At 36.8% G+C, this 23,752-nt stretch overlaps 5 protein-coding genes across 6 annotated transcripts; 3 read left to right on the forward strand and 2 right to left on the reverse strand.

The window, feature by feature from the left end:
- The first annotated feature begins 1,504 nt into the window (after nucleotides 1-1,504).
- LOC116158995 lies at nucleotides 1,505-3,680 on the forward strand. Its single transcript, XM_031471884.1, has 3 exons — nucleotides 1,505-2,003; nucleotides 2,065-2,247; nucleotides 3,221-3,680. The coding sequence occupies exons 1-3, from the start codon at nucleotides 1,809-1,811 to the stop codon at nucleotides 3,608-3,610; spliced, it is 768 nt and encodes a 255-aa protein (XP_031327744.1). The 5' UTR covers nucleotides 1,505-1,808; the 3' UTR covers nucleotides 3,611-3,680.
- On the reverse strand, nucleotides 2,491-4,191 carry LOC116158996. Of its 2 annotated transcripts, XM_031471885.1 has the most exons (3): nucleotides 3,846-4,191; nucleotides 3,674-3,789; nucleotides 2,491-2,707 (listed from the first exon to the last, which is right to left on the reverse strand). In XM_031471885.1, exons 1-3 carry the CDS (start codon nucleotides 4,189-4,191, stop codon nucleotides 2,681-2,683), a joined length of 489 nt encoding a protein of 162 aa, XP_031327745.1. In that variant the 3' UTR covers nucleotides 2,491-2,680. The 2 variants fall into 2 exon arrangements, 1 of the variants encoding a protein (XP_031327745.1); XR_004142872.1 differs by lacking the exon at nucleotides 3,846-4,191 and having other exon boundaries at nucleotides 2,491-3,147; nucleotides 3,674-3,768.
- Nucleotides 4,192-5,202: 1,011 nt separating this feature from the next.
- LOC116166562 lies at nucleotides 5,203-7,939 on the forward strand. The gene is made up of 4 exons (XM_031481566.1): nucleotides 5,203-5,257; nucleotides 5,871-6,029; nucleotides 6,073-6,203; nucleotides 6,863-7,939. The coding sequence occupies exons 1-4, from the start codon at nucleotides 5,203-5,205 to the stop codon at nucleotides 7,937-7,939; spliced, it is 1,422 nt and encodes a 473-aa protein (XP_031337426.1).
- Nucleotides 7,940-14,214: 6,275 nt separating this feature from the next.
- Nucleotides 14,215-14,967, reverse strand: LOC116166570. Its single transcript, XM_031481575.1, has one exon. The coding sequence runs from the start codon at nucleotides 14,965-14,967 to the stop codon at nucleotides 14,215-14,217; it is 753 nt and encodes a 250-aa protein (XP_031337435.1).
- A 4,111-nt stretch (nucleotides 14,968-19,078) lies between these two features.
- On the forward strand, nucleotides 19,079-21,413 carry LOC116160518 (tigger transposable element-derived protein 6-like). The gene is made up of 2 exons (XM_031473732.1): nucleotides 19,079-19,133; nucleotides 19,382-21,413. Exon 2 carries the CDS (start codon nucleotides 19,382-19,384, stop codon nucleotides 21,272-21,274), a length of 1,893 nt encoding a protein of 630 aa, XP_031329592.1. The 5' UTR covers nucleotides 19,079-19,133; the 3' UTR covers nucleotides 21,275-21,413.
- The last annotated feature ends 2,339 nt before the right edge of the window (nucleotides 21,414-23,752 follow it).

The raw sequence follows: 23,752 nt of genomic DNA on the forward strand, positions 1-23,752 counted from the left end.
CTGTACGGCTTGGAATTACCGAAAAGTAGTGGCGCCTAAATTCTATGAGCAATATTTTCTTTTAGTATCGTCGAACCACCCACACCACCGATAGCAGCTGGGGCCGTAGTGCTGGATTTATTTCTTTTTCTTTCAGATTTTCTTCGTCACAAAAAAGAGCACTAATTTTCACATTCACGTTGTAGACCGTGCACAACAAAACAGATTCTACAACATTCCAAAATACAGAGCGGCAGGTATCCCCCCCCCCCCATACAATGTTATGTTCAACTTTAAATTTAAATAAGTGTGGACATCACTAAATTTTATAATCTAGTTGGACTGCTTAACAATATTGACAATGAGAGATTTCTTCTACAAATGAGCTTGGGAAAAATTACAAAACATCCAATTGGTCATTGCACAATTACTTAATACCCTAAAAAGTTGCATCATTTCTGAAATTGAAAGACGTGGATAAATTTACGGGGCATTGTTTCCATCGAACAGCGGCAACTCTGTTAGTAAATGCCGGCGGAGACACTCTTCAATTAAAGCAATTGAGAGGGTGGAAATCTGCATCATTTGCAGGTTGTTATGTTGATCAGCCTCTTCATGGCCATTCATGGATCTTTGTACAATTCTTAGGAATCATTTCACAAAAAAAAAGTGTCCGTCTTTAATGAACGTGTTGAATTCAGCGACTTGCAACAATTCGAGAACGAACTGATCAAACACTTCTTCAGGTGCGAAGTGTAAGGGAAATAAGACAAAAAAAAGTGTATTTTGGGGTAATTGTGGCTATTCAAGCGAGGATAATGCGGGTCGGCCACCGTTACCCCGAATAATGGTACCAAATTTTGTACGTACATTTAAAATCTATCTACAGATGCCAAATGATTATATATATATATATATATATATATATATATAATATATATATATATATATGTATATGCCATTACGCAGTATCTGCATTTACACTTGTAACTTAAGTTTCCTACATAACTATAACACAAGACACAAGATTATATATCACAGGCATGGTCATAAAAAGCTTTTACCGACGAACAGAATTCCTCAAAGGTGTAAAAGGCCTTTTACAGAAGATATTTCTTTATACAATCTTTAAACACTTTTGCGGGGAGGCTTCTAACATTTACAGGCAACGAATTATATAATGTCTTCGTTTCATATTCACAGCCGTTCTGGGACGTTGTCAGCCGGCAGTATTGGATACTTAAATTATCCTTATTACGGGTGTTGTGCATTCCATTTGAGACTGTTAACGCTATCTCTTGCGTAGCACAAGTCTTGTAAGATGTATATGGAGGGGAGCGTAAATATTTGTAAATACACACACACACACATACCCTCACCCTCACACACACACACACACCCTCACACACACACACATATATATATATATATATATATATATATATATATATATATATATATATATATATATATATATATATATATATAACCTTGAAATCAGAGTATAAAAGGTGTGATCCACGTGAAAACTTCAGTATGTTCCAGTCGTTATTAGTGAAGGAACTTTACACGACATACACACTCTCATACCTTCTGCTGTTATTAAGTATGTGTCCATGTGAGAGTAAAACTCTCGAGAGTCGCTCTCGAGAGCTTTGCTCTCAAGTGGACAACGATTTGAGAGCTACTCGCTGCGAGCGATACGTTACTATCCGACAGTAACTCGCAGCGATATCTAGAGTACGTGGAAGTGGAACCGACCGCCTCTCGATAGTGGACTCGCAGAAGTCGAAACAATTTCGTATAGTTGAGAGTGCTGTCAAGTTAACATGTCGAAAAACTGGAGTAAAGACGAAGTGTTGGAATTGATACAGTGCTACGAAGAAAATGAGATGTTATGGAATACTCGATGTACAGAGTACAGAAATCGAGAGAAAAAACAGGCACTCCTGAGAGAATTTGCTATCCAATTTAGTTGTAGTGCGGAAGAAATTCAGAGGAAATTGCACAATTTAAGAAATCAGGTAAGTTTATAATAATGATTCCTCTGTTTGATATAATTTATTTCTGAATTGGTTTATACAGGTTTCCCAAGAATTGAAAAAAATGAAGAAGAAAAAAAGTGGCGCAGGTACCGATGAAAATTATACTACAAATTGGCCTTATTTTACTGCGTTAAAGTTTTTGATTCCTACTCTGATACCAAATCAAACTGAATCAAACAGAAGTGAGACTCGCTCATCCATTGAGACACAGCCAGTCAAAGAGGTAAGTGAGACACGTTCTTTTTTAATATTCGTATTTATTATGATTATCAACATCTACAAATTAAAATACATTTTATTAAATATGTTGATATTGCCAATCTACTTCACCTGAAGGGGTCATAAAGTCTTCTTTAAATTCATCTCTCACTAGTTTCTGTGAAAGCGTACAATTATTTCGCTTTCCTTTTTGCAATGGAAAGTATGAGTTATTGGGAATTTCATCTCTCCAGGAACCTGGTATTAGAGTATGCGTTTCAGTATTTTCTGTATCAATCAAATCTTGATGTATATAGTTGCCTTTCAAAGTTTTGTCTGACAATAAGTAATTATGGAGTGCGCAGATTGCTTGCACGGTTGTTGAAACTGTCTCTGGGGCAAGCGCAATAGGTTTTCGCAAAACTCGAAATTTATTGGCCATTATACCAAATACATTTTCAATTATTCGTCGAGCTCTCGACAGTCTGTAATTAAAAATACGATTAGGAGCTGGTTGATTCTGATAAGGATACGGCTTCAACATGTACGGTTTCATAGCAAAAGCATCGTCGCCAACAAAACAGTATGGAACAGGATCAGTTCTACCAGGGAGAGGTGTAGGCTCGGGTAATTCAATACTTCCATCTTCAAGTCCTTGATGCAAAGAACTATTTTGGAATACCCCACCATCCGAAATTCTTCCATTACATCCAACGTCAAAGTATATTAGTTTATAACTTGCATCAGCAACGGCCAATAGAATAATACTATAAGTTCCCTTGTAGTTAAAATAATGACTGCCAGAGTTATGCGGATTTTGTATAGAAACCTGTTTTCCATCAACTGCTCCTACACAGTGTGGAAAATTCCATCGGGAGTTGAATGAATTAGCTATGCACAACCACTCATTTTTTGTGTTTGGAAACTGAAAAAAAAATTTAAATGAAAAATTTAGTTGAAAATAAAATGATGTCGTTTTCTTTTTTCTTTTGTTCCAGATTGAATCACAACTTGATGAGGAAATAAATGTTGTTGGAAACGAAAATACCAACATTACAATTGAAAATAAACAAAAGAAGCGGAAACGTGAGAAAACAGATGTTGATGACCAACTGTTTCGATCAGCAATACAAACCCTGCAAAAACCTCCAGATGAGGATGAGATTTTCGGGCAATATGTCGCGATGGAGTTGAAAGGGATTACAAATGATTTTCTTAAACGAAAACTTAAAAGTGCAATTAGAAGGTCCGTTAATCAGATCGTCGATGAATACGATATGCACATGTATGGAACGCCTTCCACGTCATCAGCATCATTGCCAACATCACCGGCACACGAAGACAGTTCATCATGTGCAGGTTTATTTAAAACATTTACTGAATTGTGAATTATTGGATTTTTGTATTAAACTTCTTGAATAAAAGCCTAAACATTTAATATAAACTTATACCTTTAAGTAAGACTCCTTCAGCATTTCATAAATTGCCACAGTTACTTCCTTTACAATTCTGCCAATTGTGCAAACTGGAATCCGAAATAGATATTGAAGGCTGCTGTAAGAATCGCCTACAAAATGAATTTTCATTGATTCTACGTAGTGATATGTATACATCGGTACTTACCTGTTGCTAGAAATCGAAGGGTAACCATAACTCGTTCATAAACGGGTATCGCCGAACGCATTATTGTGTCTTGTTTAACAATTTGAGGCCCTATTAAATTTATTAAGAATTGAACTTGAACTGCACTCATGCGAACAAAATTTCGAAATTGCTGGGCATCTTCAATATGGAGCTCGGCTATTAATGTAGAACAAGCACCGTGTTTTGCTCTACGTTCAATCCAGGGCTTAACCCAGCACTTTTTTCCCACTTTCGCCATTTCTCTTTTCTTTTTATAAATAATAATAAGAGCAGCAAGTTTTTCTTTATTACTGTTCATCCTGAGAGTCACGCGAAAACTGATCATGTGGACACGATTCTGAGAGTAGATTGTGCGAGGACTATCCGACAGTTGCTCTCAAGTACTGTCGGATAGCAAAAATTCCTGAGAGTGATCTCACGTGGACATACACCTGAGAGCAGCTATCGAGAGTTACTATCAGAAAAACTCTCACATGGACACGTATTAGCGAAGGACATTACTCTCACACCTTCTGTTATTAGCGAAGGATACATCATCTACAACTAGTAGTCATGAAAGACCAATTCATCGTTGTCATAGAAAGTACAGTGGCAATCAAGTATAATGCGATCTACACCAATAAGCCTTAAGAAAGAAAAGAAGCATCTTCGGCGAACCATAAACCAAGTTCTTAAAACATCCAGCCTTACCAGTTCCTGTATCACCTTTGCCGGATTCTCCAAAGAGACCACAGCAAAATAGTGCAGGATGGAAGTTGATTACAGTGTCAAATATTTCCAATCCTTATACATCAGTGTGTAATTGTGAAATTGACTTAAAGGATCCACGACGTTTTATAGTTAGCTCGTTATTTAGACAATCAATAGGTTATAAATGTTCTCAATGTATTTCTTGTTAATTATTTAATTTTTAGTGTTCTACGTGTTGTTATAAAAATTGTTTCACAAGTGTAAATAAAAACTTATCACAAAAGGCACTAAAGGATCCTACTAAATTCTTTAAATATTCCTGAAAACAGACCATTGCCGGGAAGGGCTAAGCCAATTCCTTATGTGATGGTATGCACCTTTGGCATTGTCAGAACACATCCCGAAACCATACCCTTTAAGGAATATGTCAAAAGAACAAAGACTTTTTAACTACAGTTCAAGTCGAGCGCGAAGAGTGGTTGAGAATTCATTTGGAATTCTTGCAAAAAGGTCAGAAAAATCAAGCTTGTTGTGCTCTACAGTCTAGACAATTTTTTGACTAAAGAGACAGGCTCTTCCTTGTCGAAACATCCAGAAGAAATTGATCGTAATAATAAATTTATCTATGGACTGAATTCTACACATTATGGCAGAAGCTTTGAATATCGGAGAAGAATTTAAGGAGTATTTCAATGGATATGGTCGGTAACCTTGGCAAGATAATGTTATTTAAAGACTTTTTTGCATTATAGCCGATCCGGTCTATTGACCGCATTACTATTGTTCTGGAGCGATGTATTTAAATAAAACCATGTTTAGTATTGGCGATTTATAGGCCCTTTAGGATGCGTTGTTCGAATTTCGCTCGCTTACTTTTAGTTCATCATCATTAAGCAAAGAATTATATGCGGACAACTGTTCTACCCTAACACTAGGTATATATTTACAAAAATTTAGGTACTTACCAAACAAATCATGAGGTAGATGCGGAAGACAGGAGGCTTTTAAGATTTTATATACATATATATTTCAGCACGGCCTGTTGATGGGTAATTCCCGAAATCGATAGCCCAGAGAATACTTTTAATAAAACTTTTAAAATAATCGTTATCATTAAGCACATCCGGTACTTTATACCGAGTTATCGTTGCATCAGCTGTCGTCACCTCTTCAAAATCGATCTCGATTAAAGCATTCGGTTGAACAGCGGCGGACTGGCCTATCGGGCGACCGGGCACTGCCCGATGGCCTGCCATAGTAAAATGGCCTGACGACGACCTCGCAGTTAGTTAACAAAATTCAAATTTTTTTTAGTAAAATACGCAGAAAGAAAATCTGCAATAGGAGCGTCGCTCGGTCGAGCACCCGAACAAGTGGAAGCCGGCGGAAAGCCGCGTGACGTACACAACCCAAAGGCGTGCAGCAGATATCTCCAGTCGCAACTTATATCCTACAAATACCAAGCGACCGGGGGTAGAGTTCAGTTCAGTTCATCTTTAATAGTTTAATGGTTCAGTTCAGACGGTCGCGTCGCGTTCACACAGAATCGACATTTCACCAGCACAGCACTGCCTACATTCTTTGACTTTAGCCTTTAGGCAACGTTTGAGTTTTAGTGTATTGGGAATTAGTGGGCAGAGGCCTAAGGTGAGTACAATAATATCATTATTTTTAATCTTTTTTATTTAATTTCATGCAATACTAAAAAATTAAAAAAAGAAAAACATTGTTGTCGTACAGCTTGTTCTCTTTTACGAGCTTTTATTTAATATATAATATGTTTTTTCTATTTCGGTGCCACAATGATGATTTTGTACAACTGTTTTCGAAAACAGTTGTACAAAGACAGTGATTATAGACGTTTTTTTTTGGTAACTCATCTCTCAAGTTGGCAGTTACTATTTAGTACAAGTAGGTACTTCGTTGGGTACTTCCATGTTTGAACTTCAAAATGTCAGTCTTACTACGCTGCCAACCTAAAACTTAACGGCATAAAAGTGTTCCCAACATAAAACATCTTAGTTCTAATGTTCCCTATAGTTTCTGATAATGATTTTTTTAATTAAATTAAAGCACCGAAATAGAAAAAAATAGTATGAAAAACGCGTGTTACAATGCTTTATACTCCTATCTTGCGGACACTCGTGGCTACGCTTCGCGTCGCCACTCGTGCCACAAGATAGTCGTATTACAATAGGTCGCATTGTAACACTTGTCTTTCAATATACTATTTCTATTTCGGTTTCATTGTACAACTATTTTTGCCTAAATTTTTTTTAGGATGTCAGTTTCATTTTATATTTCAGATTCAGGTTTTGGAAATGGAGGCAGAACGAAGGAAAAAAAGGAAAGGTGGGGCGGAAAGAGAACGTGAAAAGAAAAAACGCCTTCTTGAAAAAACAGTAAAAACCTGCCAGAATATATCTACATTGTTTCTTGGTAAAAGTGAGAAGTCCAAGGAAACCTTTGAGAGACAGTTAGATACCAGCACTTTTCTGGTTCAAGATACTGTTCATCAAGCTGACTCTGACAACCAAACTAACACCGAGAATAACGATAGTGATAGTATCCAAAAAAAACTAGGAGACCGTACCAATGAATTAAATAATTATGTGGAAGAAAATCAAACTCAGGCGATTGATGCTGAAACAGGCAGTCATCAGGATGAATCCGAATCCGAACCAAACGATGATTTTTATTTTAGCAGGCCATCCATTACAAACTTGAACGTTTTTGTGGAATTTCATCCTAAGCAACCTAAAATTGCAAACAAGCGATATAATTTTGAGTTAATCTATTTTAAAAAATCTGGAATGGTTAGAAATTGGATTAGCATTCGTTTAGATAAATCATACGATAAGATTTATTGCTGGATTTGTTTGGCCTTTTGTAAAGAAAAACAGTTGCCTTCATTGGCTAGTGGAGCCGATATGTCACTTATGTCAGTAAAACACCTATACACGAGAATAGAAGAACATGAATTAAGCAAAGGTCATATTAGCAGTACTGAAGCGTACCTTATGCACAAAAAGGAAAAAAATGTGTACTCTTTGATTTTTTCAAATGCAGCTGAAAAACATAAAGCACAAATTGAAAGGAACAGACAGATATTGCACAGAATAATAGAGGCAATAAAAGTGATCGGAAAAAGAGGTTTAAGTTACAGGGGTAGTGATAACGAAGCGGCCTATTCCCTTCTAGACGATTCAATTGATCATGGAAACTTTTTAGAAATGATATTATTGATTTCAAAATTGGATGTCTTACTTCGAAATCATATTGAAAAGGTTGCTAAAGAGAGTAAAGCAATTCATTCCCAACCTGGTCGAACTAGAGGACGAGGAAATATGGTTACCTTTTTGTCAAAAACCACAATCAAATAATATTTTGAAAGGAATATCCGCTTTAATAAAACCGAAAATTGCCGAAGAAATTAAGCAAGCTACCATATACTCCGTTCAAGTGGACACCACTCAAGACATTAACGTTGTTGATCAATTTTCTATCGTTATTAGGTATGTTACAAGCAAAGTGAATGAAAGAATTATACGATTGGTAAATTGTAATTCTAGTAAGGGAAAAGATATGTACGAGTTGGTGTCAAAGTGTCTAGAGGAATTAGGTATTAATATCAAAAACTGCATTGGTAATTCGACAGATGGAGCCGCAAACATGCAAGGGCAATACCAGGGCTTTACCACATGGCTGCCAAAAGTTTCTCCGCAACAAATTCACGTCTGGTGTTACGCTCACGTTTTAAACTTAGCGACATTACGAAAGATATAATTCCAGTGATTTCCTTATTCGGTTTGATCAACAAATGTGCTGTTTTTGTCCGGGAATCTTACCTTCGCATGAATACCTGGAAGAAGGAATCGGCGCAATGCCAAATGTACGTTTTCTAAACACTATAGGTGAAACCAGATGGTGGGCTAAAGAAAAGGCGTTATCTAAAATTTTTAACGTTAAAAATGGAATTTTTGTGGAACTTTGTAAAACACTGTATGCAATATGTAATTCAGATAATTTTAACGCCGATATTAAATTTAACGCCAAAACATATTTGGATGGGTTGCTAAAATATGAAACAATATTAACAGCCGTTGTGTTTCAAAAGATATTTTTCCATACTACTCCCTTGTCCAATTATTTACAAACTGCCGGAATGGACATTTTGCAATCTTACCGGATGGTCGAAAAAACGCTATCATCGCTTAAAATACTTTCCCGTGATTTTTGTACTATTTTAAAGGAAACCGACACATACAATTAGAAGTAGAAGAAGAGTACCCAGTGAAACGAAATATCAGAAAAACTAAATTTCATGATGAGAAAAATGACAACAGCATTAAAGACCCCGTGGAAAAATTTAAAGTAGAAGTTTTTTACGTGATAATGGACAGAATTGTTAACTCCTTGGAAATTAGATTTACGAAACATCACCAATTATTCAAAGATTTTGAATGTTTTCATCCAAGCAGTTTTGATTCCTTAGAGAAATTACCAGAAGATTTCTTTAAAAAAGTTACTGAAAAACTTGAAGCATTTTTTCCTGAAATCCAAGAAAATACTTTAAAGCATCAGTTACAGGATTTTGCCTCTAAATGGCCTAGGCTGTCCCAAACACTTCCCGATGAGTATTCAGTTGTTAACTTAGAATTAGAAAACAACGATGACGACAACGATCTCTTACAAAACAATATAATTAATAAGCACAACGCATGCAAAAAATTCCTGTTTTGCTGTTACAGTTTGCTTTTAAAATATAATATGTATGCCGAGGCGTATCCCGATCTCCAAAAAGCTTACCAATATATACTTACTTTATCCATATCACAGGTTTGTTGTGAAAGGTCATTTTCAAAGCTCAAGTATATTTTGAACAGGCTACGGAATAGTACGGGACAGGATCATCTAGAAGCATTTATGCTTATGGCAATTGAAAAAGATGTTCTGCAATCTTTAGATAATAATGATATAATTAAGTATTTAATCGAAAATTGTAAGTCACTAAGAGAACTTTTGTCACATTGATTAAAGCCTGTGCCTGTTTTAGATAAGGTGCACACCCTTTTTTAGAATAGCGTTACTCGTTAGTCGTTAGTAATATTTATCTGTATGTTAACCGTTACTTACACTATGCCATTACCTATTACGAGACATTTAACTCAGAAATGTTCTTAACTTTAACTTTCATTGATTAAAAAATAATAAATTTTAAACGTAGTTTAATTTACCTTTTCAATTCTTAATTATTTATGAACAGTGGAATTGACACAAATTTAAAAATACCTATATAAATAAGATGGAGTATCTCAGCAAAGGTGGCCTGGTGGATGTCAGCATAGCCCGGCCTGATTTCCAGTGCCAGTCCGCCGCTGCGGTTGAACGATCGTATCGTCAAAATCCTAAACGTTTTGAAAGTCAAGATTAATATCTTCAGCATCTAAACTGCTTTCAGCGGCAGCACCGGGTGATTTTCAGACTTCGTCTGCGTGTGATTGTTCCGCTGTTGTTCTTCAACGAAAACGTTTTCTTTTCGGCCTGATCCGGCTCGTTATCATCATCTTCGGTAACAGCGAGCACTTCATCAAGATCCGAAATTTGATACTTTATCCTAAGCCAAAAAGAAAGGAAATTGAAGTAGAATACAAAGATGATTCATCAGATGACTGTTTTGATTTTGAAGATAAAGAAGAAATAACTATTGAAAATGTTTCTAAAGGCGACTATTTAATAACTAAGGTGTATTAGCAGTTATGTCGCAATTGTTGACAAAAGTGATAAGAATGGATTCGAACTTAGATTTCTTAATTCCCAAACAGATTCAGTTTCACCGAAAAAGCTGTCCGGTTTTTTTTTCGAACATATCTGGCAACCCTAGTAACACAGCATGCTAGTCCTATAGTATTTGTTCTAAATAAAGATTTTATTGTAGGCGAAGAGTGCGAAACGAGATTTGGTACGCTTCGTAACAGATTTGTTACCAAAAAAATACCTTGTTGCTATAAATTGACTGAATTTCTACATTTCTATAGAAACTGAAGGTGAAGAGCAAGTCCCTGAAGCAGAGGACGTTGTAGAGCAGAATGTTGTGCCTCAGGAGGTAATCCGGCCCGTGGAGGTACACTCCACAAGTTCACGGACCCCGGTTCGTCCAAAAAAGACCGGGGTCGATGAAGCGCAATTTTCTTCATACTTGAAGGGAAAAGGTAAAGAAAATATTGCGCCAGAGCTTGTGGATGCAGATTTCAGTTTTGGGCATACAATAGCCCTTGAGCTTAAAACCATGTCCGCTGAGGAAAAGAAACAAGAAATTCTAAAAATTGTATATAACCTAAAGCAGTATTAATAGTGGTTTACACCAACAAATTTAAGCAGAGCATAGCCTAAATGTAGCTTAATATCTATGGTCCATAGATTATTGCGACAATGGTCATCATGGATTTTAAGCTAAGCTCAGCTTAATTTTGTTGGTACAATCGGTCATAAGTTTGATAATAGTATTAAGTTGTAGGTATATAATAATAATAATTAAGTTGATTAGTTACAAATAAATCTAATTAAGTAAATACATAATATAATACATTCTAACCAGGTAAAGAACCATGGGCAATTATGTCGTATTGCCATCTTACTCCACCAGCATTGCTGTTGAAGTAGGCTGTCAATTGGTCCCTGTTCTGCCGAACTGAGCGGGTGGAATTGTTGCTTCCAATTCGACCAACAGGAGCAAATCCTACCACCTCTTCTCTCCATCTAACTTGAACAACTCCGCCATCTTCATCGATGTAGTCTACAAATCCTGTGGGACAATACTTTCTCTCTTGGATAGGTAATTGGACTTCTTTCGCCCGTAGAAAGTTATGCAACACCACACAGGCCTGCGTTATTAGACAGCATGTGTCTACATTGGCAATGATCGGTCTCCGAAAAATTCTCCAGCGAGTAGCCAATATGCCAAAAGTATTTTCAATTGTGCGACGACCTCGAGATAGCCTGTAATTAAAAATACTTTTGGTTTCATCAAGCCGATCTCCAGGAAATGGACGCATGATCCTTTCATGTAATGGAAAGGCTTGGTCAGCCACGAAAAAATACGGCAGGATAGCGTCTGATCCCGGTAGGACATTGCTTTCGGGCAAATCCAGTATCTCCTGTTGACGATGCAAAATCGCTGCACCAAACGGAGAATCCGAAAAGACATGACTGTCATGCTGCGATTCGTATGCACCAATATCAACAAGGGTGAACTTGTAGTAAGCATCGCAAATGGGCATCAGAACAATACTGTAAAATAATTATTTTTTTGAAAATATACTACCTAGTGAAAAATTGTATTGCATCGTACCTACTAGACTTCTTGTAATTGAAATAATCACTACCGCTATGCTTTGGGGCCTGAATTTGTATGTGTTTGCCATCAAGCGCCCCTAAGCAATTGGGCATATTCCATCTCTTAAAATAGCCCTCTGCAATACCCTCAAACTCTTCTCGAGTAGGTGATAGATATAGGGGCGACAAGACGGTCCACAGAACTTTGCACGTTTCCCTGATAATTACATTTAAAAGGGGCGGTCAAATATGTCAAATTTTAATAAAACTGCCGATTTTCCGACTACATTTGCTATTATAGATCTATATATATATATATATATATATATATATATATAAATTTCACTCTTTTTGCAAAAATTAGCAGCGCAAAAGTATGGTAACTGGCCAGTCTCACTCTATTAACATTGAACTACCGAAAAACGTTCTATTTTTTTTATGGTACATGCTTATTAAAGTAAGGAATAATTAATAAACAATTAGACGCAAAATGTAACAAACTGCCCTCCTATGGGGCAAGTTGTAGAGTTGAAAACGAAGATGTGTGGAGTAAATATTGTTGTGATACCTTCCTACGACTGAAACTACCCACACAACTTACCCTTGCTAGATCAAACTCACTAAAACTCTTTAAAACACAAATCTCAGGGCCCGTAAAATGAGTCCGACTACCCCTTTTTTTCGTCCGGACAAGAGGTAGCAACCTCGCCAGGTCGGTGGCTAATACCTCCCTTAAATTCCAAATAAAAATAATCCCTTGTTAACTGACTTCTGGAATGAAATTTAAGTCCCACCGATGATCCAAACCTTTTTACGTTATCAAACTCGTTACACACTCGGGATAAAAGAAGAAAACTTAAAATTTGAGAAACTCGAATCCTTGAACATTACTTTGACACACAACAAATAATAAATGACAAAAAAAAAACAAAAATTTTACAAAGCTAGTTACAAAATCTAAAAAAAAAATGACTTACACAAATTGAAACACAAAACCGTCTCAGACGGCGATTCTAACAATTAAATTAAAACAAAAAAAAAACAGTACTCACGGTGCTAATCCTTTTGTACAAAAGCGCAAACAACCGACGTACACAAAAACACAAACACAGCCCCAGGTATGTGCTGACACAGCTACTCCAACAGCTCCTCGGCGATGCTGGCGTTAAACAAACGTTCCGGCTACTCCAGATGATGTAAAATACGATGCAAACGAACTCACGTTGCTAAGATGGCATTATTGTACCGCTCGTTTCTCTTCAACAAAAACCTTCTTAAAACTCCTCGATGCCGGCGTAATCCACACGTTCCCGGACTTTCAAAAAAATACAACACGATGAATAAACTGGCGTAACTTTATCAAACGCCGCTACAATAAACTTTCCAAAAATCTTCACATAAAACAAACGTAAGCTTCGCGAAACGGTACAATAAGCGTCTTCTCTTCGCTGTTCAAAACCATTTATACCCCAGTATCGTCAAATCTCGGTGCGACGCTTTTCCATGAAAAATTCGAATATCGGGGCCGATAAAACTTAACGGTCCACTCCGCGGACCAATACCATAATTGCATAAATAAAACTATTACCGATCGTAAATCAACTTAGACTGGCACTTTTACGAGTTTTAACACGCCAAAATTCCTATGAAATTCGCTCTTAAACAACTAAAAGTTTCCTTATCTAAAGTAACACTTGTGTGCAAAGCGCGTGCACTCTGCTAACTTCCACGAATTTAACAAGACAAAATTTATTACATTTAAACACACTAATTACGGATTCGATTTTCCCAGACTTTAAGTTTCTTAATTAACTCCGGCCGAGCATTTATTGAACTAAAACAACGATCCTCTGCATAAAAATGGGAAATAAACTTCTTTCCAGACTAAATAAATGCCGTCCAACTGCGGCCTAATAAAAAAACACAACATTATCCCCCTTTAAATTGAACATAAAAACAAAAACATACCACCCTCTGAACACAAATAAAAAAAAACCGGGTTTTTATGGGCAATTTAACCAACCGACCCTAACACGCGAGCCACCCTGTCCAGATTCAAAAAGGCGCCGCCCCCACTTCCGGCCTGAGATCCCTATCGTCCCTAACTAAAACTTTAAACCCAAACTCAAAATCTAACACCATTCTAGCAAACGCCAAACATTTACGAAACTAAGCTTCTACTAACGATTACTCAACCCCTTCCTCCGAATCATCATCATAACGAAAAAGCATGTCTACATGAAATTTACCCCTTATTTTCTAAGAATCCCTTACTCTTAACTCATAACTATCTCCAAAACGTCTGTTAATAACATAGGGCCCCTCATACGGTAACAATAACTTGGCCACTAATCTGCTTTGGGCCATCAGCCACCCTTAACTTCTTTAAAATCACCAGATCCCCTTGCCTAAATGTCGTTTTTCGTTTTATTCTAGCATTTTGTTTAACCTCAAATCGGTCTTGTTTTCTCCTTACTCTAATCCTAATCTGTTCTAATTGTTCCCTTATTCCTTGTTCTCCCACATCTAAATTTTCCCAGGGTCTTTCTGGAAAAATCCCAAACATCAAATAAACCGGCGGTTTCTCCGTTACTGTGGACGGTATCTCGTTAATCCAAGTTTCAATTTGTTTCACGTACTTCCCCCAATTACTATGCGGTTCTCCTACTAACCTCATTCTCAAATACTTAATAATTTCCTGAATGTACCTTTCTGAAGGATTACCCTGCGGATGCCTTATTGAACAAAACCCTAACTTTATTTCCCTCTCCCTTAAAAATCCTTTAAACCGATCATTGTTAAAATACGTCGCGTTGTCAGCAATAATTTTCTCCGGCTTCCCCACTTCAACTAAAAATTTCTCTAACGCATTAATAGTCTTGTCCGTATTACAAGCTGGCACCACGTATAATTTTGTAAACTTCCATAAATTTTCACCTGTCATCCACCCTGATGGATGGGCTGATCCGATACAACCCGTAGGAGCATTGGCAATCATGAATGCTTTGAAATGTTTACGGGGGAATATTAACATTGGTGGCACTGAATTTCCGGCTGTATTAATTGCAAGTGCCATAGTCACAAGTATTCCTCTTTCGCCAGAGGTTACCGCGCCAACTTGTACATCTTTTTTCACGATTATTTTACATGGCCGTTGTACAGTTGTGAGGTCAGTCTCATCAATATTGTACACACACTGTGGATCAAATTTATATTTATCTTATACAGCAGCAAGGTTTGTAAAAAAGAGGTTCACATTAGCGCTGAATGCGGTGGCCCTGGAGAGGCTTGTCGCCTCTGGTGTGCGGATGGATAAATTCTGGTAACGTTTGAGGAACGTTAGTAACCAGTCTTTAGACGCCATTTCATTCTTCTTCCATGAATCAGGAAATTTGTTTCGGTTAGCTATTGCTAGTTCATATGCAAATTTTCTTAGGTCCTTGGTCGTTAACCCATAATAAACCTTTGAGCAGTCTTCGACATACCTTGCTAATTCTTGTTCTTGTACTTCAGAGAAAACCTTTGGCAGCGTCTCGTAATAAAAGGTCTTCCTGTGCCATTGCATTTGCAGCTTGTTGGAAAACTTCCACTGGAATGTTTCCTCTCTTCCTTTTTCTCTTATAGGAACGTACCATAGTTATATAGCTACAATCAAAAAGTGTATAAGTAGGTATCCTTTGAACAAATCTTTAGCAAACCACAACCGGGGCAAGTTAAGGCCACGGTGTATAGTCTTTATTATACACCATGGTTAAGGCAGTTTCTGCAGTTGTGCCTGTGACTTCTTAACGGAATCTCCTCTTACCCTTCCGATCTTGTTTGGTAGAAATCTTTCTCATCTTGAGGCATTTGTGGAAGCATGGCGGCCTCCAAAGCTTGTCTTTTTTTCACGTTAATTTCAAACAACTTATTAACGTCAGAAGGAAAACTACGTAACTCAGATTTGTTTAGATTTCCTGTTCGTTTAGTCTTATAAGAAAGCTTGACTTTTATAAAGTTTCCTCCGAAATTCTCACTGTACTTCATGTTGATGGACTTTTTTTGTGTAAATCACGTGTTTTATCTTTGAAAATGTTTCTGTGAAACCTTTTTGTAATCTAGATAATCACTTGGTCCCATCTGGAGTACTTTAAATTTCATCTTCCAGTCATATGAACCAAGGATAAGTGATCACTGTGAGTTGTGACCATATCTCGAGATTTGTAATGTAGCGTTCGATACAGCTATGTGCGACGTCGATTTCCTGAACATTTCCATGGCTGTGTTCTGAGTACTTTTTTTTATAGTCTCCAATTGTTTGCTAGCCTCGGAATTCAAGAAATGTAAAGCAAATGAATGAATGGAATTCCGATTTTGTGCAACACGACTATCCGTCCATAGTATAATCGTCTTGAGATAAGGTTGATTTGCCAATACCGCCTTCAAAATTTTGATAACGGCGCTGGCCAAAAGAGTTACTCTCCGACCACAAATGTATTCGTGCCAAATGGCGTTGTACACATGCTTGTCGATGCTCGAGTATGCCATCAAATTGTATTATCATTTCATTAACTCATACGGAATTACTACTGCAGGTAATCCGTTTTGTAACGTAGAGTTCTATTACGAATAATTAATTTCAGAAAGCTCACCAGCGACCGATTAACGCATTTCATACATTATTTCTTTTCTTTCGTGTACCGATCGACAGAGCGGGTCCCTACCTTCAGGGGTTTTGATATCCATAATTTGTAGAGAATTTATTTAAATTTCATGGGGGAGATATTATCATTTTTAAATACTTAATTGCATATTAATTTAGAGCATTTATGAAGTACAAACGTACCACTTTAATGAAAATAAATTGAATTTTTGTTGGGTCGTTCAAATATCAAATTAATAAATAAAATTAGTACCATCAAATTCATTGTAAATAAAATTGTTTAAAACATAAAAAAGATTTACTGCACACTTAAAATATAAAAAATTCATCAAATGCTGCCTGGGGCGGTATAGTGCCTAAAATACAAGCGGCATTTCCCTGCTGAACAGCTAAACTAAATCTTTGTTTTTAACAGTCCGATTGTCTGGTATCGCTATTGGCCGTTACATGCCATCTATGTGCAATATCAATTATTATATATCTGTTGAGGATTCTTGAAACATGCGGTTGTTTAACAATTTTGTCTGAGTTACCAAGATTAAACAAAATGGAAAAATATCAAAGATCAATATCAAAAATGTCTAAACAATGGAAAGAGTGGAGATATGGCAAAGAAAACCAAAGGCAATATATGAGGTCCGAGGCCTTTGTTAACGATTGCCTGGAAAAACGCCCTACGTCGGCAAACATTAATAATTCGGATGACACTGAGGAAAAGGACCTTATTTCTGCAAAGTCTCCCTTGTCAGATGAGCAGTAATTTACGCGCGATTTGTTAAGAAAAGGGTCGTCTACTAATAACCCTCAGAATCGACCAAAGAGAGTCAAAACGAGAGGAGACAAGCAACACCTTTTCAAAGTTCCATTTTAAACAGAATTGACCAGGCTTCACAACTAATGCAGTCCCCGGTTCCTGAAGATGCTGATCGCTCTTATCTAGTGTCTCTTCTTCCGTCACTCAAAAAATTGACAGAGAGAGAGAGAGAGAAAGAGAGAGAGAGAAATGGAAATTTCGGCAGACTGTTATTAATTTTTTTTTATGGCGCTAGAAGTTTCTCAGCTTCCACAATAACCACTCTAGCGCTTCCATTCAACAATTCCACCATCTACTACAATCTCTGCACAACCTTTTCATTCTCAACAACAGTCTCCTCAGATCTCGTTAATCTCCCTATTTGTCTTTGTTTTTGCAAAATTGATTACTGATGTTCGATGGAACCTGTAAAGCAACAAATAAGTATTTTTGATTTACTAAATTCTTTTTGAATTGGTTCAGATATGCAACCCAAATGGGGGATGCTTATTTTTGTTTCTAGTTGACAAATGTCATTATGAAATAAGTGAATATTTTACTGGTTAATGTAACTTGTTATAATTTATAAACATAAACCACATATTTGTCACGCGCGCACGGAAAAAGCCTGCTTTCCGGACTCGTAATGAAATATACTATTTGTTGAATGGATGCCGGTGTTTAAATACGCGTTAACAGCATTTCCGGTTGTCGCTGCTTTGTTGTAAGCTTCTTTCAATAGGCCACCAACTTGAAAATGCGTAACCGTTCTACCAGGGTTAGATTTTAACCAACGGAGTAGTTCCTGGTTATAATACGTCGTAAGGGGACCGTAGAAACATACGTCTAGAGGTTGTACCCGAGGAGGAAAGCAACATATGACAATTCCGTTTTCTTTGGCACACGTCAGCGCCTCAAAATTTGTATGGCTACTGTGTCCATCTAACAGAAGAAACACAGGATTAGTAACAGATGGCTTGACAAAGTGCTTTAAATACCGTAAAGTGGGGCGAGATTGTACTCCCGAGGCGAGATTGTACACTTGTTTATATTTCACAATAATTTACATTTTCGCGCCTACACTATAGGCAACTTTTACTATTTGCGCTGAGATCTGAAAAATTGAATAGTTTTAAAAACAAGCAAAAATTTTGGAAATAATAGACATATCAAAAATCGAAGATCTCAGCGCGTACTATCAATGAAACATAATAGGGTTTTATGAAATGACAAATTTCCATTTTTTTGTAAATAAATCTGTAATTTATGAAAAAAGGTTTAATTTAATTTTGCTACAGACGGTGCTGCCTCTAGCAGTATATCAAATTAGTGTATTACTCCCACCACTGACAATGCGAGTTGCGAGCACATTCGGTTAGAATTTTTATTCCTTCACCTTCTTTTCTTTATCATTATAAGTTTGTAAGTCACAGACGGCGGTTGAAAGATTTTGTTTTGGCTATTGCTCGGGCTATTGTTACAGAATTTGGGAGTATTAATCATAAAATGAGTAAAAGGACTTATTTTGGACGCAAGAAAAGTAAGAGACAGCATGCTAAACAGTAAGTGTGAAGTAATTTACAAGTAGTAGGGTAGCTGGGGTGAATTTCGGCCATGTGGGTAATTCCGGCCACCATAGAAATCTGTTACAGTTGTCTATGCAATTCCTTTATTTGCCCCTAGGTGTCGCTGTGCAAGAACTCAACCTAATGTGCGCGTTCGTAACGGTATAGAATAAGTGGCTGCCGTTTTATTTATAAAAATCGCCAAACATCCTGTTTTTAATAAGAAAATAATTATTTTAAAGGTAAGTGTAGCTGTCCTTTTATCATAATAAAACATTGTTGTGCTATCAATTTGTCATTATGGCTATGTGTGAAAGGAAAATGATTCCCATTGAAACAAACCCTTGCATAATTTTGTAGTAAACGCCATTTTAGTTGATGCTGCATATAGGGTTAATACCGGCCAAGACTGGAGGATAATGGCGGCTGTGGCCGGTATTACCACCCGTTACTATTATCACCACGTTAACAGGTGTATTCTGTATTTCAGATGCCTCGAAAATATTTGCGAACATCTACAAAGGCTTCCTGGTCATCTGAGAATATGAACGCGGCACTAAAAGCTATTAGTGACGGGGCGAGTGTACGTCAAGTTAGCATCAGATTTGGGATACCGAGATCTACTCTTCAGGATCGGATGAAAAAAGGGGATAACTCGCGCGCGGTGTTAGGTCGAAAATCAGTATTTTCAGTTAATGCAGAAAAAGAACTTGTAACCGAAATAATTAGACTCTCTAAAATATTTTATGGACTAACATCTCAAGAAATAAGACAATGTGCATTCAACTACGCCGAAAAAAACAACATAAACCATCCTTTCATTAGAGATAAAAAGGCTGCCGGAAGAGACTGGATGGAGCGATTTCTAAATAGAAATCCTGAAATTTCTGTTAGGAAACCTCAGCCCACCAGTCTTAACAGACTCACCTCTTTTAATCGGGAAGAAATTACATTATTTTTTTCCAAACTGCAAAGTGTAATGGAAAAGCATAAATTCACACCAACACGCATATTTAATGCCGATGAGACCGGTATTAGTAATGTCCAAGTATCAGCAAAAATATTAGCACAAAAAGGACAAAAAAGGGTTGGATTTACTACAAGTGGAGAAAGAGGTAGAACCACAACTGTCATGTGCTCCTTCAGTGCCTCAGGAATTTATGTTCCCCCGTTGTTTATATTTGCTCGTCAAAGGATGGATGCACAATTAAAGAGGAATGGACCACCCGGAGCTGCATATGCTTGTTCTTCCAATGGTTGGATAAATGAAACTTTATTTATAGACTGGCTTCATCATTTTGCACGGTTCGTGAAATCGACAACAGATGATCCAGTATTGTTAGTAATTGACAATCACGTTAGCCACTGTACTCTGAAAGCATACAATTTTTGTCGTGAAAATGGGATTGTGATACTTACCATACCACCACACAGTTCACACCGCACCCAACCGCTGGATGTGACATTCTATAAACCGCTAAAAACAGCGTACAATGCTGAATGTGACAAGTTTCTAAAAAGTCGCCCTGGAGAAAGAATTACTACTTACGAGCTTGCAGAAATATTTAACAAATCTTTTAGCAGAATAGCCACACCTGACAAAGCAATTAAAGGATTCGAAGTTACGGGCATATTTCCGATGAATCCTGATGTTTTCTCCGATGACGATTTCATGGCCGCAGAAAATATAAAAGCTATACAGCAAGCTCAGCAACAAGAAGTACCGAATGAAACCCAGAACCATGAAGCAACCCGTGATCAAAATGCAGCACTTAATGCAAACCAGAACGATGAAGAGACTCTTGATCAAAATAGTTGCGATGGAAATGGTTCTAGAAAACGGAAAGAAGATCAAGATGAAGCAAGCGAAGTTTCATTTAGACAAATTTTGAATTTACCTTCGTGCAGTAATACTTTGCCAAAAAAGATGAAGACCAGTAGGAAAAAGCAACATGCAGAGATATTTACATCCACTCCTAACAAAGACCAATTAGAAGAAAAGGAAAATAAAAAACTGGAAAAGCAAAAAAACTTGGAAACAAGAAATGAAAAACCAAAATTTAGACGTGTTTTAGCGGTAGATGGTCTTAGATCAAATATTAGAATATCTAACCAAAGCAAAATGACAAAAGTCGTTCCTACACCTCGGGTTAAAGTTAACAGAACGTGCAAAGTAAAAATATCGCAACCGAACCAAGAAAGTTCCGAAGAATTCGATTCTGATGAGGAAAATGACCAAGAAATCAATGAAGATGTCTGCCCCGTATGTGGAGAGTTTGGGAAAAATGAAATATGGGTCAGATGTGTAGTATGTGGGCAATGGGCCCACAAAGAATGCATCAATCAAGAAAGGAAGGACTACATTTGCGATTATTGCCTATAGTGGTAGTAATACCGGCAGGTGTCCGTTATTGCCCCCTTAGTGGGTGTAATTCCGGCCACTGTTAAGTTTCATATTATTTATAATAGAATTTTTGTTTTATGTTTTCTTATTAAACATAAATATACGTGTTTCGTAGTGATATCTGCCCTATTCATTTTTGCTTTTATCGAAATATTGTAATAATTACAAAGGGTACAATATCCAATATTGCATAGGGGGCCGCCATTCACCCCAGCTACCCTACATAATTAATCATGAAATAAGACACTAAAATAAGCGTTATCGGTTTTTGTACACGTTTTAAACTGCGGTGCTTTGTATTCGAATGTCCATGAGTCAGAGCGCCTGATTAAATTTTATAATGAATAGCAAATGACAGATTGCCCTTTTCAAAAACTTGTACAAAATTAGTTAAATTTCGTCACCTCGGTGCAATGAAGAATGAGGTAAATCCCAGATAGCATGTAGTTATGTAGTTACATGCAGTCTGCTGTAATCATTTTTGTTTGTTGTTTCCTTTTTCCTAATATACCTTTGTGGATTGTAGCGCTTCGAGGAGTCGCTATTACGCACCTTTACAAGATCGTACGAATACAGATCATTTTGAAATTGATGATACAAGGTAATTTAAATCTTAAATAAATTAAAAATGTAATACAAACAACAACATTTTTATTTGGTTCTTCTAGTGTACACTCTACGTTGCATGAAGCATCTGATATTGTAGATGTTTACCCAGATGGTACGAATGATGGCGAGGAAGATATAAGGTTTTTAATTTTGTTTTTATTGTATATCGTTTAGGGCAAATGGATAACAACTAACATAACAAATAGAGAATTAGTGGTTTGTTTTATGAGGCGGTAATCTTATATTATCCCAGTTGTATTAACTTTATTGTTGTTTGGGGTAGACACAAATCAATAAGATATCTTTATATTATTGCGCTGCGCATGCAAGTTGCCAAATTTTTTAACGAAAATAATTTCAGTATTTACCATAAGAGATTCATACATAAAAAAACAAAAATCGCGCATGCGTGTACTATTATAAAATTTTGAAACAACGCCAACTTATTTTAGTTTGAAAAAAATGTACTATCTTGCTATCTTAGTAACCAAAAATGGTTGTCGTAAAGAACGTGTGTCAATAACATTTAGATGTGCAGTTGTTATCAATCTGCCGTTTTTGTATTATTTTTGTATTTTTTTTAACTTAAAAAAAAAGTAATTTTGACAGTTTTAAAATGGATGAAGAACACATAGATTTTCCAACTGGAAGACGATTAATAAATATTGAACATTTTTTTAAACAAATATTTGAAATGCAGTCTCATGAACCGTTTGGGTGTACTATACATGATATGGTACTAAAATCAGAAAAACGAAACGGTTTGATTAGTACATTTAAATTAGAATGTAAAATGTGCAACATTACCCGCATAATTAGAGGATGAGACCCAAATTTGAGACTTTTTTTGAAAATTCGAAATAAAATACATTATCAACTTTGTTTTGTTTTATATTGTTTTACAGTACTCGGTTAGTGTATTAACAAAACAGTTGTGCCATAAAACTACATAAAAAAAGCAATTTAGAAAAAATATTGAACTTAAAGTAACTTTCTGCAAATTGCTCTCTATAAAAAAGAGGTGCCTAATTTGAGACAGACTGGCGTCTTAATTTGAGATAGACATACTACTCAAAAAAACCTTTTCCTTCGCAAAAAGAATACACAAAATTAACTTCTTTAATTTCCCCGCAGTCTTCATGGGCCCATCTGCTGCACTGAACACATTTTGCCCATTTCTCGCCATGTTTGTTTTCGGAAAACCTGCCCGAACAAAATAAACATTCAGCATCACTTCCACCGGATTCGTCTGAAGAGGAATCAGCCAAAGTGACACTCTGGTCGGTTTCTGAGCTTGAACTGGAGGATGATCGTTGTTTTTTCTTTTTTTTTTGTAGCCCCGATGTAGAAGGTTGATCTTGTTTGGAAATTGAAGATTTTAGTGAAACTGGAGTAGATTTCTTCTCCATTTTCCTCGACTGTTTTCGTTCTGGTTCTAACCCTCCACTGATCTTTTTCTTAGGTATTTTTGTAACACGTTTCTTTTCAAAACCTTCCTGCAATTCGTTTTTATAAGGAGTGAGAGTGATAATTGCTGCTTTACCACTTCTACCACCCCTACCATTTGGCTTACTGCCTTTGCCTTTGTATGCAGGCAAAGGACAAAGATCCTTGGGAGAAAAATAGTCCCTTTGAGGCCGATTTGCTGAGACTGGACTTGGTGTTCGTTCAGTTCTGTCTTGGGTTGGAAGTGGCAATTCTTCATTCTGAATTTGGCTCTCAAGATGAGGATCGTGATTATTTGATTTTTCCAAGAGGTCTACATCTTGACTCACTGGTGTTTTGTCCATCCCATCATGTACGCCAAAATCATAATCTCTGAAGACATGTCTGTTTAAAGGCACTACT

This window comes from Photinus pyralis, unplaced genomic scaffold (assembly GCF_008802855.1).
Source record: "Photinus pyralis isolate 1611_PpyrPB1 unplaced genomic scaffold, Ppyr1.3 Ppyr1.4_LG1, whole genome shotgun sequence".
In the NCBI taxonomy this organism is placed as follows: Eukaryota; Metazoa; Arthropoda; class Insecta; order Coleoptera; family Lampyridae; genus Photinus; species Photinus pyralis.

Excerpts from the sequence above, each read along its gene's own strand:
- LOC116158995 (XM_031471884.1), top strand. The coding sequence starts at position 1,809 with ATGTCGAAAAACTGGAGTAAAGACGAAGTGTTGGAATTGATACAGTGC. Across the intron at positions 2,004-2,064 it reads TGCACAATTTAAGAAATCAG|GTTTCCCAAGAATTGAAAAA; the intron begins GTAAGTTTATAA and ends TGGTTTATACAG. Across the intron at positions 2,248-3,220 it reads AGACACAGCCAGTCAAAGAG|ATTGAATCACAACTTGATGA; the intron begins GTAAGTGAGACA and ends CTTTTGTTCCAG.
- LOC116158996 (XM_031471885.1), bottom strand. The coding sequence starts at position 4,191 with ATGATCAGTTTTCGCGTGACTCTCAGGATGAACAGTAATAAAGAAAAA. Across the intron at positions 3,790-3,845 it reads CCTTCGATTTCTAGCAACAG|GCGATTCTTACAGCAGCCTT; the intron begins GTAAGTACCGAT and ends TTCATTTTGTAG. Across the intron at positions 2,708-3,673 it reads TGAAGGAGTCTTACTTAAAG|ACTGTCGAGAGCTCGACGAA; the intron begins GTATAAGTTTAT and ends TTTTAATTACAG.
- LOC116166562 (XM_031481566.1), top strand. The coding sequence starts at position 5,203 with ATGGCAGAAGCTTTGAATATCGGAGAAGAATTTAAGGAGTATTTCAAT. Across the intron at positions 5,258-5,870 it reads GGAGTATTTCAATGGATATG|TAAAATACGCAGAAAGAAAA; the intron begins GTCGGTAACCTT and ends AATTTTTTTTAG. Across the intron at positions 6,204-6,862 it reads TTAGTGGGCAGAGGCCTAAG|ATTCAGGTTTTGGAAATGGA; the intron begins GTGAGTACAATA and ends TTTATATTTCAG.
- LOC116166570 (XM_031481575.1), bottom strand. The coding sequence starts at position 14,967 with ATGGCACTTGCAATTAATACAGCCGGAAATTCAGTGCCACCAATGTTA.
- LOC116160518 (XM_031473732.1), top strand. The coding sequence starts at position 19,382 with ATGCCTCGAAAATATTTGCGAACATCTACAAAGGCTTCCTGGTCATCT.